The sequence below is a fragment of the Delphinapterus leucas genome, chromosome 1 (assembly GCF_059928025.1).
Source record: "Delphinapterus leucas isolate spDelLeu-1000000601 "Yukka" chromosome 1, BTC_Dleu_Yukka2, whole genome shotgun sequence".
Taxonomy (NCBI): domain Eukaryota; kingdom Metazoa; phylum Chordata; class Mammalia; order Artiodactyla; family Monodontidae; genus Delphinapterus; species Delphinapterus leucas.
In genome coordinates, this window is record NC_143129.1 from 169,342,153 (window position 1) to 169,354,093 (window position 11,941).

At 60.6% G+C, this 11,941-nt stretch overlaps 1 protein-coding gene across 3 annotated transcripts; it reads left to right on the plus strand.

Annotated features, from left to right (window-relative positions):
• Window positions 1–119: 119 nt before the first annotated feature.
• MAP3K6 (mitogen-activated protein kinase kinase kinase 6) lies at window positions 120–11,819 on the plus strand. 3 transcript variants are annotated; one of them, XM_022552069.3, is made up of 29 exons: window positions 124–848; window positions 2,209–2,348; window positions 2,437–2,460; window positions 2,729–2,919; window positions 3,036–3,204; window positions 3,570–3,676; window positions 4,099–4,269; window positions 4,370–4,482; window positions 4,879–5,038; window positions 5,245–5,407; window positions 5,484–5,603; window positions 5,713–5,762; window positions 5,852–5,947; window positions 6,100–6,187; window positions 6,269–6,402; window positions 6,805–6,932; window positions 7,170–7,306; window positions 7,627–7,732; window positions 8,219–8,376; window positions 8,480–8,672; window positions 8,778–8,916; window positions 9,214–9,373; window positions 9,542–9,718; window positions 9,998–10,103; window positions 10,373–10,544; window positions 10,634–10,746; window positions 10,840–10,913; window positions 11,204–11,280; window positions 11,503–11,819. In XM_022552069.3, exons 1-29 carry the CDS (start codon window positions 506–508, stop codon window positions 11,591–11,593), a joined length of 3,900 nt encoding a protein of 1,299 aa, XP_022407777.2. In that variant the 5' UTR covers window positions 124–505; the 3' UTR covers window positions 11,594–11,819. The 3 variants fall into 3 exon arrangements, with proteins under 3 accessions (XP_089754344.1, XP_089754339.1, XP_022407777.2); XM_089898213.1 differs by having other exon boundaries at window positions 123–848; window positions 5,484–5,762; window positions 5,852–6,187; XM_089898218.1 differs by lacking the exons at window positions 8,480–8,672; window positions 8,778–8,916; window positions 9,214–9,373 and having other exon boundaries at window positions 120–848; window positions 5,484–5,762; window positions 5,852–6,187.
• The last annotated feature ends 122 nt before the right edge of the window (window positions 11,820–11,941 follow it).

Consider the following 11,941-nt stretch of genomic DNA (forward strand, 5'->3'; position numbering starts at 1 on the left):
TGTGGCGGGAGAGGAGGGAGGGAAGAGGCCGAGTCCCAGGCCGCTAGGGAGCGGTGCTGCCCCAGGGCCGAGGGTGGAGCTTTCCCTGTCGTCCAGGAAAGGGCTGGGCCCGGCCTATGTACATGTGAGGGCAGGAGAGAGCGACTGCCGGCGCTCTCCTGCGGAATCCGGGTGGTGAGCACTGCCTGACCGATTCTCGGGATTCCCCCACGTGACTCTGAGTCGCGCGGATCACCGGACGCCCAAGATTCCCTGGACCCCAATCCCCGATTTCAGATCCTCAGGACCTTACAAGTCAGAGGCCGGATTTCGCCCTGGACACCAGATTCCCAAACAGGACCTCCGGCCGGACTCCGGATCTCCAGATCTCCAGATCTTCAGATCCCGTAGGAGATTCCCGATCCTGACCTGATTCCCGATCCCGAGATCCCGGTATCTGTTGTCTCTGGCTCCTGTCCCGCCCTGGGTGCCCAAAGCCCGGCGCCAGACGCCCGAGCGCCCCCGCATGGCGGGGCAGTGCCTGAGGTCCGGAGCCGCGGAGCGCGCCGGCAGCTGCTGGCAGGACCCGCTGGCCGAGGCGCTGAGCCGGGGCCGGCCGCTCGCGGCGTCCCCGGGCCGGGGCTGCGCGAGAAGCCGGCCGCTTAGCGTGGTCTACGTGTTGACCCGGGAGCCGCAGCCCTTGGCGGAACCCGAGACTGGAGCCGAGGCGGAGCCGCTGCCTCTGAGCTGCCTGCGTGAGGCCTGCGCGCAGCTCCCCGGACCGCGGCCACGACCTCAGCTGCGCAGCCTGCCTTTTGGGACCCTGGCGCTGGGAGACACCTCAGCGCTCGATTCCTTCTACAACGCGGGTGAGCGCTCCTGGGGGCGGGGCGGGGCGCTGGGGCGGGGCTTAGGGTCTGGGGAGGAGCCTAAGGGACGTGGCTTGGCGACTCCCGGGAGATCCCGAGGTGTGGGGTGTAGGGGGCTATGCGGGCATAAAGTGAGCTGAAGTCTAGGGGCTCGAGGCGGGGCCGTGATAAAAGTGGAGTTTAGGGGATCTGGAGCACGGCCGGACTCGGGCAGGGATTTAGCGGATCCAGGCCTGGCTCGTGGTTCAGGGTTGGAGCTTAAGCACTCTGGAGTCGTCACCGTGCCTAGGGAGAGGCTGGGAGCGGGGCAGGGTGTGGTATCTCAGGAGTGGGATTGGAGAACTCAGCCTCGGGATGATCTCGCACGGATCTCATGACGGAGAATCCTGGGAGGTGGAACTTGGACTGGGGAAAGGAGCCGTAACATGTGGGCCTGGAATTCAGGGGTCCTAGCATACTACCTCCGAGGATCCGGCTGGAGAGGCAGAAAGAGAAGTGAAGGGGACCAACTGCCCAACTGCACTGGATTCTAGGCGAGGGAGCTTGGGTTATGAGACCCCAGTAGTTCCGAGAGAATGCGCCGAGCTTGCGGGGGGGCGTTGGAGGCGGAGCAGGGTCGTTCGGGGGCGGGACCAGAAGGCGGCTATTCCCGCGCGGGTCACCCCACCCTCTCGCCATCCCGGACGCCCCGCCCCCGATACTTATTTGTTCATCCAAGAGTCCAGGAACCGTACTTGCAGGATGTCCATAAAACCTGAGCCTAAAAATGAAGGCTGACTCGACCTTGAGGACAGAGACACACAGAGTCACAGACTCACAAATCGTACATATCTTGATTCACATAAACTGTCGCAGACAGTATCACACACAGAGATACAGACACAGCAAGCTGCACACACACACACACACACACACACACACACACACAGAGGCACAGTGTTCGTACACACACAGGGCATGTGTGTATACACATGTGTATACACACAGCACACTGCTTGTGCCAGCCCCTTTCAAGAGACTGGGTTGAGAACCCAGGGAAGGGGACTTTTATCTTTGCACAACTCCTGCCTCTCAGATGGCCTGGAACAGGCTCCAGACTGGTGCACAGCCTCCCCTTCTCTGTGCCCAGCGTCCGCAGGCTCTGAACAGTGGGATGTGAGTCATAGCCCGGGGAGCTCCACTCCTTTCCTTGCAATACTGTAGATATAATTTCTGTATGAGCCAGAGGGACCCTAAAAGGGGGAAACTGAGGCCCTGCTGGAGTCACAGTGGGAAGGCAGGCTGAGCCAGGATGGATCCCCAGGCTCCTTCCCCACAAGCTGGGCTTCAGGGCTCAGGGCCCCCACCCGTGTGCCCGCAGATGTGGTGGTGCTGGAGGTGAGCAGCTCCCTGGCGCAGCCCTCCCTGTTCTACCACCTGGGTGTACGGGAGAGCTTCAGCATGACCAACAACGTGCTCCTCTGCTCCCAGGCCGACCTCCCTGACCTGCAGGCCCTGCGGGTAGGTGGCCAGCGGGCTGGTGGGGGCCGGCACAAAGCTGGGGTGGCCCTACTCAGAACACCAGTGTCTGAATGTCTGTCCCCTGCAGGAGGACATTTTCCAGAAGAACTCGGTGAGCAGAAACCACCCCTACTCCAATATGCCCTTTGACCTCCATTATGACCTCTGACCTCCACTATCTTTCCTGACCTCCTCATTCCTCTCTGACCTCCCTAGTGCCCCCTGACATCCATGTGACCCTTTGTTCCCTGTGGTCTCCCTTCATGAAGTGTGCCCCTTCCCTGCTATTTTAGTCCCCACTGGTGCTGACCTCTGACCCCCTCACTGCCCCTCTCTCACCTGGTACTGACCTCCACTGATTCCCACCTCCCTCCTACCAGGATTGCGTTGGCAGCTACACGCTGATCCCCTATGTGGTGACAGCCACTGGTCGGGTGCTATGTGGAGATGCGGGCCTCCTGAGGGGCCTGGCTGACGGCCTGGTACAGGCTGGGGTGGGCACCGAGGTGCTGCTCACACCCCTGGTGGGCCGGCTTGCCCGCCTGCTGGAGACCACGCCCACGGACTCCTGGTAATGGGGGCCCTCAGCAGGTGCACCAGGAGGAGGCTGGTGAGGGTACAGGGGGCTGGGGCTGAAGGGCGAGCCCGGCCATTCTCTCTCCCCCCCTCCCCTGCCGTGGACGTTAGTGGCTATTTCCGGGAGACCATGCGGCGGGACATCCGGCAGGCGCGGGAGCGGTTCAGCGGGCAGCAGCTGCGGCAGGAGCTGGCTCGCCTGCAGCGGAGACTGGACAGCGTAGAGCTGCTCAGCCCTGACATCATCATCAACCTGCTGCTCTCCTACCGTGACGTGCAGGTGTGTGGTGCTCAGAGAGGTGGGCAGTGAGGGCAGCGGCATTCAGTGTCGGACAAGCCCGGGTCCAGCTCCTGGACTCACTTGCTCACTGGTGGCTTTGAACAAATTATCTGACGTCTCTGAGCCTCGGCTTCCTCGTCTGTAATAGGGGACGATCTTGTCTCCCAGGGCAGCTGGGAGGCTGGGGCACACAGTGGGTTCACCGCGTACCTGCTGGGCCTGAAGGAGGTGTGCAGAGGATGGTGGGTGGGAAGATGGGGTGTCGGGGTGGGAGGGGACCCCAGCTCAAGGTTTACCTCAGGGTCTGTGGGCCGATGGGACCCACCAGAGGCCAACAGGCCAGGGCATGCTATTCCCTCCTGTAGGACTACTCAGCCATCATTGAGCTGGTGGAGACACTGCAGGCCTTGCCCACCTGTGACGTGGCCGAGCAGCACAATGTCTGCTTCCACTACACATTTGCCCTCAACCGGTGGGTAGCAGAGCAAGGCTCAGGTCGTAGCATGTGGGGACATGGGTCTCTGCTGTGCAAAGTCATTGCTGTCTGCAATCACTGCTGTTCAGGGAATTTGCTGACCAAGGTCACACTGATGTCAAATGGTCCCTATTGTTCTGTTCTTGCTGCCCAGGGTGGGGTGGGGTGGTGGCGCTGCCCTTGGAGTGGTCACAGCTATCCAAGGTCACTGCTTCTCAGAGTCACTGCAGCTAGAAATCACTTCCATCTGGGATTGCTACCTCTAGAAAGATCAGAGCTGACCAGAGTCACTGCTATTCTGGGTTCATGATTGTCAGGCCCTTGGAAGGGTCCCTGCTGTTTAGGGTCTGGGGGTTCCTAGACAGAGAGTGGAGGCAGGGCCATCAAGTGGGTTCCCAGCCTTCTTCCCCTTCCCCTAGGAGGAACGGGCCTGGGGACCGGGAGAAGGCACTGGCTGTGCTGCTGCCACTGGTACAGTTTGAGGGCTCAGTGGCACCTGACCTATATTGCATGTGTGGCCGTATCTATAAGGACATGTTCTTCAGCTCTGGCTTCCAGGATGCTGGGCACCGGGAGCAGGCCTATCACTGGTAAGGGGCCCAAACGAGTGGACAGTGGGCTGAGCTAGAGGGATGAGGAATGAGGCTGTGGGCATCAGTCCAGTCCCGTGTCCCCCCACCCTTACCCCAGGTATCGCAAGGCTTTTGATGTAGAGCCCAGCCTCCACTCGGGCATCAATGCAGCTGTGCTTCTCATTGCCGCTGGGCAGCGCTTTGAGGACTCCAAGGAGCTCCGGCTCATAGGTGAACCCCAATCCTGCACCCCTATCCCCTACCCACAGGAGCTCAGAGGGGCCTGGGGAGAGGGCAGGGAGAGAAGACACTGGGCTGGAGCTGAGGCCGACCACATCCCCTTTTGGACCTGTTCTGCCTGAACCCACCCTGGTCCTGGGCCCTCGTGAGCCCTTGAGCCCACAACTGTTCCTAAGCTCACACCTGTGTTCCTTACACACTGAATTCCACGTACACTTGTTCCCAAACCCTTACCTGTGCCTGAGCTCCTACTCCCACCTGAGATCTGGCCACACCTAAGTTTTTAGCCATTTCTATGTTCCTGCCCACATGAATTTTGTGGCCTACACCTGGGCTTTGCCCAAAGTTGTAATCACATTCAATACGACCCATGCCCCTCCCTCCCAGGCATGAAGCTGGGCTGCCTGCTGGCCCGAAAAGGCTGTGTGGAGAAGATGCAGTATTACTGGGATGTTGGCTTCTACCTGGGAGCTCAGATCCTTGTCAATGACCTCACCCAGGTGGCACTGGCTGCAGAGCAGCTGTACAAGCTCAATGCCCCCATATGGTAGGTGGCCCCTTCTGTGGTGGTCCTGGGCTGGCCTGGTCTGTCAGCTTCTGCACCTATATCCACTGGCTTCTAGTCTGAACCTCTTTCAGACCAGTGCCCATGGCACCCAATGGCCACATTCTGGCTGCATCCAAGCCAGTCTACTCTCCCTGGCCGTGCTAGCTGGTGCCTGGGCTGAGTTGAGGACAAGGTTGTGTCTGCAGGTACCTGGTGTCTGTGATGGAAACCTTCCTGCTGTACCAGCACTTCAGACCCACACTAGAGCCTCCTGGAGAAACCCCACACCACGCCCACTTCTGGCTCCACTTTTTGCTACAGTCCTGCCAGCCACTCAAGATGACTTCTCCCCAAGGGGAGCAGTGCTTGGTGAGGCCCGTGGGGTGTGGGACCCGGGAGAGGGGCAGGTCCCTTTTGACCAACCCCTCTCCCCTGTCATCTGCAGGTGCTGGTCCTGGAGATGAATAAGGTGCTTCTACCGGCCAGGCTGGAGGCTCAGGGTACCAACCCGGTGAGCACAGTGACAGTGAGCCTGCAGGAGCCCGGTAAGCAGGTGATATCGCCGGTGAGTCACCCCCATTCACATCTATGCAGCCCTTCTCTCCAGCCTTTCCCCCATCCCCAGACCCCTCTTCCGGTCCCCACACCCCTCTCGGACCTTTTTCTTCTCACAGGACGTTCCCTCCAGCTGGACCTTCCCGGTGGCCTCCATCAGCGGTGTCAGGTGAGAGGGGAGACCTGGGGGAGGTCGGACGGGGGCGGGGGCGGCGCTGCTGGGCTGCCCGGCTCACTGGGGTTCTTCATCCCTTCCAGCGTGTCGAAGCGAGACGAGCGCTGCTGCTTCCTCTACGCGCTTCCCCCGGCTCAGGACGTCCAGCTGTGCTTCCCCAGCGGAGGGCACTGCCAGTGGTGCGCGCAGCCCTTCGGCGTCGGGGTGCTCTGAGGGCAAGGGTGCCCGGGGTATTGAGGGAAAGGAAGGGACATGTTCCCTGGGTGCTCTCGGCAAAGGGGACAGTTTCCGCCCAAGGTGCCCCTCCCATCAGTCTGATCTCCGCCCTCAGGTTCTGCGGGCTGATCCAGGCCTTGGTGAAGAATCCGGACTCCACGGCGGCCGCAGAGGAGGCGGAGGGCGGAGGGGAGGTATTGGAGGTGAGGAGGGGGTTGCCGGGAGCTTGAGGAGGGGGAAGGGCTGAGGGCCCAGCTGAAGCCCGCACCTCACCCGCCCCCCAGTTTGATTATGAGTACACGGAGTCGGGAGAGCGGCTGGTGCTGGGCAAGGGCGCCTACGGGATGGTGTACGCCGGCCGCGATCGGCGCACGCGGGTGCGCATCGCCATCAAGGAGATCCCGGAGCGGGACAGCAGGTCTGGGACCTGAGGCCACGCGGGCGGGGCTCAGGGCTCGCGGTGGGGGCTGGGGGACCAGGTGGGCGGGCCAGATGGGCGGGACCGCGAGTTGAGAGGGTCCTGTGGGCGGGACTGCGGGCGGGGGCGACGTGGACGCCCAAGTGGTCGAGCCGAGTGCGCTGGCTCACAGAAGCGAGAGTACGAGCCCAGTGGGCCCAGGCCTGTGCGCAGAACTGCAGGGACCCGGAGGGCGGGCTGTGGTCTGGAGGGCATGTGGGCTGGGTGATTAAGTTGCGGAAGGTCAGGAGCGGGGGTGCTGGTGGGCGGGGCAGATCCTGGGGGCCTGCCTTGCTGGTGCTGGAGTTGGGTAAGCATCTCTGCCCCAAGCTGGCCTGTTCTTTACTCCCTACCTGCCCCCAGGTTCTCTCAGCCACTGCATGAAGAGATCGCTCTGCACAAACGCCTGCGCCACAAGAACATCGTGCGCTATCTGGGCTCAGCCAGTCAGGGCGGCTACCTCAAGATCTTCATGGAGGAAGTGCCTGGAGGTTCCTGCCCTGTGTGGGACGGGAATGGAACTGGAGTTGTGGGGCATGGGGCCGGAGCCAAGCAGGGGTGGAGAACCCTCCGGGAAAATGAACCCTAGCGTGTGTGGGTAGTGTAGCCCAGAATTAGCTGAGGCAGTGCAGTTGGGTGATGGAGTCTGGGCCATGGCCTGGCCTTTGAGCAGAGCTGTGCGCTGGAGTAAGTGGGTGCCACTTATGACCTTGGACTCATCTTCCCAGGCAGCCTGTCCTCCTTGCTGCGGTCAGTGTGGGGACCCCTGCAGGACAACGAGAGCACCATCAGTTTCTACATCCGCCAGATCCTGCAGGGACTCAGCTACCTGCACGACAACCGCATCGTGCATCGAGATATCAAGGTCAGCGTGTAGCTGGCTCACCCTGGTGGGGAGTGGGGAGGAAGAGATATGGCCCCAGACAGAGGCTGACAGTTTAGACTAAGTGGACAGACCCTTTGCAAAGGGTTGGGGAATTCATCAAGAAGGTTCCCTAGAGAAGGCAAGAAGTTCAGATCTGAAGCTAACTTCCAGAGGGGGATAAGTGGGATGGCAGGGGGAGGAGGTTGACAGAGGCACGGTAAGGCTGGGAGTCCCAGGAGTCAGGGTCTCGGGATAGAGTCCAGTTCTGGCACCAGGAGCCCAGCCTGATGTCTGCTGAGCACAATGTCCACTCTACTCAGGGGGACAATGTACTGATCAACACCTTCAGCGGGCTGCTCAAGATTTCCGACTTCGGTACCTCCAAGCGACTAGCAGGCATCACACCCTGCACTGAGACCTTCACAGGTAACGGGGTGGGGTGGTGAATGGGGTTGCTGATGTGGGGCAGAGAACTCTTGGGACCTTCCAGGGAATGCTGTTTCTCCTGGGCATGGAGTTAGAGTCCTAATGGGGGGTGGAACCCGGGGCAGGTGATTGAGCCAGGGGTTAGGTGATAGAATCTAGAACTGGAGCTTGGATAGCTGATGACATTGAGTTTAGTCCCTGGAACGGAGCCCAGAAGTGTTGATGCGGGCCAGAGGTCAAAGCGGATGAGGCAATCCAGGTTAGATGATGGCACCCACTGTGGGTGATGGAGCCCAGGAACGTGACAGAGCCCGAGATGAGTGAGGAGACTCAGGGTAGACGTCTGATGAGCAGGGGAGGTGATAGGAACTGTTCTGGATACTAAAGTTCAGGGTGAATGCAGGTGGCCAGAGGATGACAGAGCCCCCTGCCACCCCCACAGCGGCAAAGCCTAGATGCACATTATTGCTACTGCTCCTGTCCTAGGGACCCTACAGTATATGGCCCCAGAAATCATTGACCAGGGCCCACGAGGGTATGGGAAGGCGGCGGACATCTGGTCATTGGGCTGCACTGTTATCGAGATGGCCACAGGTCGCCCACCCTTCCACGAGCTGGGGAGCCCGCAGGCTGCCATGTTTCAGGTGAGATCCCTCACGGCCTGGCTTATGAGGTGGGGTGGGGACAGACTGGGCCCTGAACACCTCTAAACTTGTCCCTTGTGTCCCCTCCCTGCCCTCTTCCCAGGTGGGCATGTACAAGGTGCACCCACCAATGCCCAGTTCTCTGTCAGCCGAGGCTCAAGCCTTCCTCCTCCGAACTTTTGAGCCAGATCCACGCCTCCGAGCCAGTGCTCAAGCACTGCTGGAGGACCCCTTCCTGCAACCTGGGAAGAGGAGCCGCAACCCCGGCTCCCCCCAATATGCTCTAAGGTCCTCAGGTACCAAGTGGGTGGAGGGAGTGAGCACGCTGGGGTGAGGGCAGAGGAGCTGTGGAGGTGAGAGGGCTCAGGGGGCCCCGTATGACAGCCTTGTCCCTCCCTCAGACGCCCCTTCCGCCAGCCCCACTCCTTTAGCTGACTTGACCTCCCAGTCCCAGACATTCCCGCGGCCTCAGGCACCCTCTCAGCACCCTCCCAGTCCCCCCAAGCGCTGGCTCAGTTATGGGGACACCAGCCAGCTCCGGTAAGAACCCAGGGTCCTGGGGCGGGTTTGCTTCATCTGGTTTTGGACTGGTACGCTCCCTCCAGAAAAAGCCCTCCTTGGGGACTTGGGCACTTTGACCACTTGTAAGGATGGCATTTGGTGCCCTCCTCCCAAATGCTCTTACTTATATTTATTGTGCCCTCTCAATGCTGAGTTCATCTCTTTTGTCCCTGTGAGGTGGGCATAAAAGTAAAAGCCAGGATTCAAACTCTGGGGTGGAGGTGGCGGGATGGTGTTGCTGCCCACCCTCCAACAGCCGCTCTTCACTGCACCCAGGGTGCCTGAGGAGCCTGGGGCCGAGGAGCCCGCGTCCCCTGAGGAGAGTTCGGGGCTGAGCCTCCTGCACCAAGAGAGCAAGCGCCGGGCCATGTTGGCTACGGTACTGGAGCAGGAGCTACAGGCCCTGACAGAGAGTCTGTGCCTGGAGCAGGAACAGGTGGGCGGCTCGCCCCGGCCCCCCCTGCTGGTCGAGCACCGACAGGACTCCTGCTGAAGGCCTCCCCCGTCCCTCCCCTCCCCACCCCACCGCGCCCTGCACCCTCCCACCAGCATCTACCCCAGCTCAGGCGGGAATACTCGCTGATGACCTTCTCTTCCTCCTCAGGGTTCCCATCTGGGGAGGAATCATGTGGAACAGCTACTGTGCTGCCTCAGGGCGCACATCCACACTCCCAACCGCCGGCAGCTGGCCCAGGAGCTGCAGGAGCTGCAAGGGCAGCTTCGGGCCCAGGGCCTTGGGCCCGAGATTCTGCAAGGACCGCTCTTCGCCTTCCCGGATGCGGTGAGGGAGCTTTCTCAGTTAGGGCTGCCCAATAAGAGGTAGTGAGCTCCCCATGCTTGGGAATGTACAAGGACTTGATGTTGCAAGATTCCATGTCTTCCCCGATAGAACCATCGGGAAAGGGACATCGGCCCAGTCCTAGCTTCCCAGCCCCTCCTTTGATCCCAAGCCCGCCCACCCCACTTGCCTCCGATAGAAGACTTTCTAGGCCTTTCCAACTCAAGCCCCATCTCTGTTTGAAGCTCAGCAGTCTCAGCCGCACCCTTCCTCCCGCTCCAGGTGAAGCAGATCCTCCACAGGCGCCAGATCCGCCCACACTGGATGTTCGTGCTGGACTCGCTGCTCAGCCGCGCTGTGCTGGCAGCCCTGGCTGTTCTGGCCCCAGGTGGGTGGGGGACTGGAGCCTGCCTGCCTGCCTGCGGGGCGAGGATGTGATCCTTGGGGGTGTGGCGAACACAAATAGGGCAGGTAGGGGCGTGGTCAGCGAGGCCCTGGCTTGACCCAGCGCCAAGCAGGGGGATGGCGTAACCAAATGGATATCTCCCAGGCTGACACTGCCTAGCCCGTGCCCAGAGCCCCGCGTCCTCTGCCGATGTCTGGGGTCCTAAATGGGCATTCTCGCCCTGCCTGAGTTCACCCCACTCGGATTGGCAGAGGCGGAGAAGGAGGCAGTCCCACCGAAGTCGGAGGAGTCCAATAAAGAAGAGGAGTCCCAGCAGAAGCAGCAGGAGACCCCAGTCCAGCGGAGCCCGCTCCCAGGGGAACCCGAGCAGGGAACCCCACCTTTGATGGTGCAGCTGGGCCTCTTGCGAGCAGAGACCGATAGGTACAGCTTCTGGGACTCGCCCATAGCCTCTGCAGGAGCTTCACCCCTACCTACGCCCCTCCATTCTATTGCCTTCTGCCTTCTACCAGGCTACGAGATGTCCTGGCTGAGAAGGAACGGGAGTGCCAGGCCCTGGTGCAGCTAACCCTACAGCGCGTCAGTGGGGAGGCCAGAGCCTGGGCCCTGGCCTCAGAGCCCCCAGGTGAGTGGGAGCAGTCTGGAGAGCTCGAATGGTGGGTGTGAGGCAGCTTCTTGGCAGAGGCATCCTTGGGTTCACCAGCTTTCTCCCTGACAGCTGCTCTCACAGTGGACCATGGCCTGGTGCGGTGGCTACAGGAACTGAATGTGGATTCAGGCACCATCCGGACGGTGAGGGGGCGAGTATTGGCAGTCCCTGACCCCCACCAACCAAAGACTCCAACTGTGCCCATCTTTCAGCTCTTCTCACTTTCTCCCTCTGATGCAGAGAATCTCAATACTGAATTAGCACTTTGTATATGCCTCCCATTGGACAGATGAGAAAACTGAGGCCCAGCAAGGAGTGTGATCTGTCCTAGCATGTTGGTAGTAGAACAGAGCTAGTTCCTGGGTCTCTGGACCCATCTTTCTCTGATTTTACCCCTCTCTGTTTCTGTGTATGTGTCTTTGTCCACAACTAGCTACTGAACCACAGCTTCACCCTCCATGCCTTACTGACCTGTGCCACTAGAGATGACCTCATCTACACACACATCAGGTATGTCCTGGGCCCTTGAGGGATAACCCACACATATGGCCTCATGCTGGCCAGATCGTGACACCACTCCCCTAGTTACAGGCCTGCCTGGGTTCCTCTCTGAAAACTCTAGGGACCCTAGGGTCCCTTGGGGACAGAGGGGGCATCAGGCAGACAGTGGGTACCAGAGAGAGAGCCCAGGGCCTTCTTCTGCCTGAGCCTCATTGAGCCTGGTACCCCCAGGGGAGGGATGATATGCCGCATCTGGAGAGCCATCTTGGCACAGCGAGCAAGGTCCACGCCAGTTACCCCTGGCCCGCGGGAGGCTGAATGAGGACATCAGAGACGGGAGGCCAGACCCAAGGATGGATGAATGCAGGAAACACAGAGGCTTCTGACACACCTGCCCCAGGACCCAGGGGCAACTAGAGGAGGCCAGGTGGGTGGGGGGCAGGGTAGGGCCCAAGCCTAGCCCCAGTGGGGGGAACCAACCAGAGAGGTGCCTCAAGCTCACGGAGCGCCGGCAGGCAAAGACTATTAAACAATACTTTTGTACCCTTGGGCCTTGGTGATGTCTGAAGTATGGGGAGGAGTCCTAGGACCAGCTCCCTAAAGTCTTCATGTCTGAGTCTAAAGTTCCTTCATCTGGCCCTCTTCACTTCCCTGCTATCACTGCCCTCCC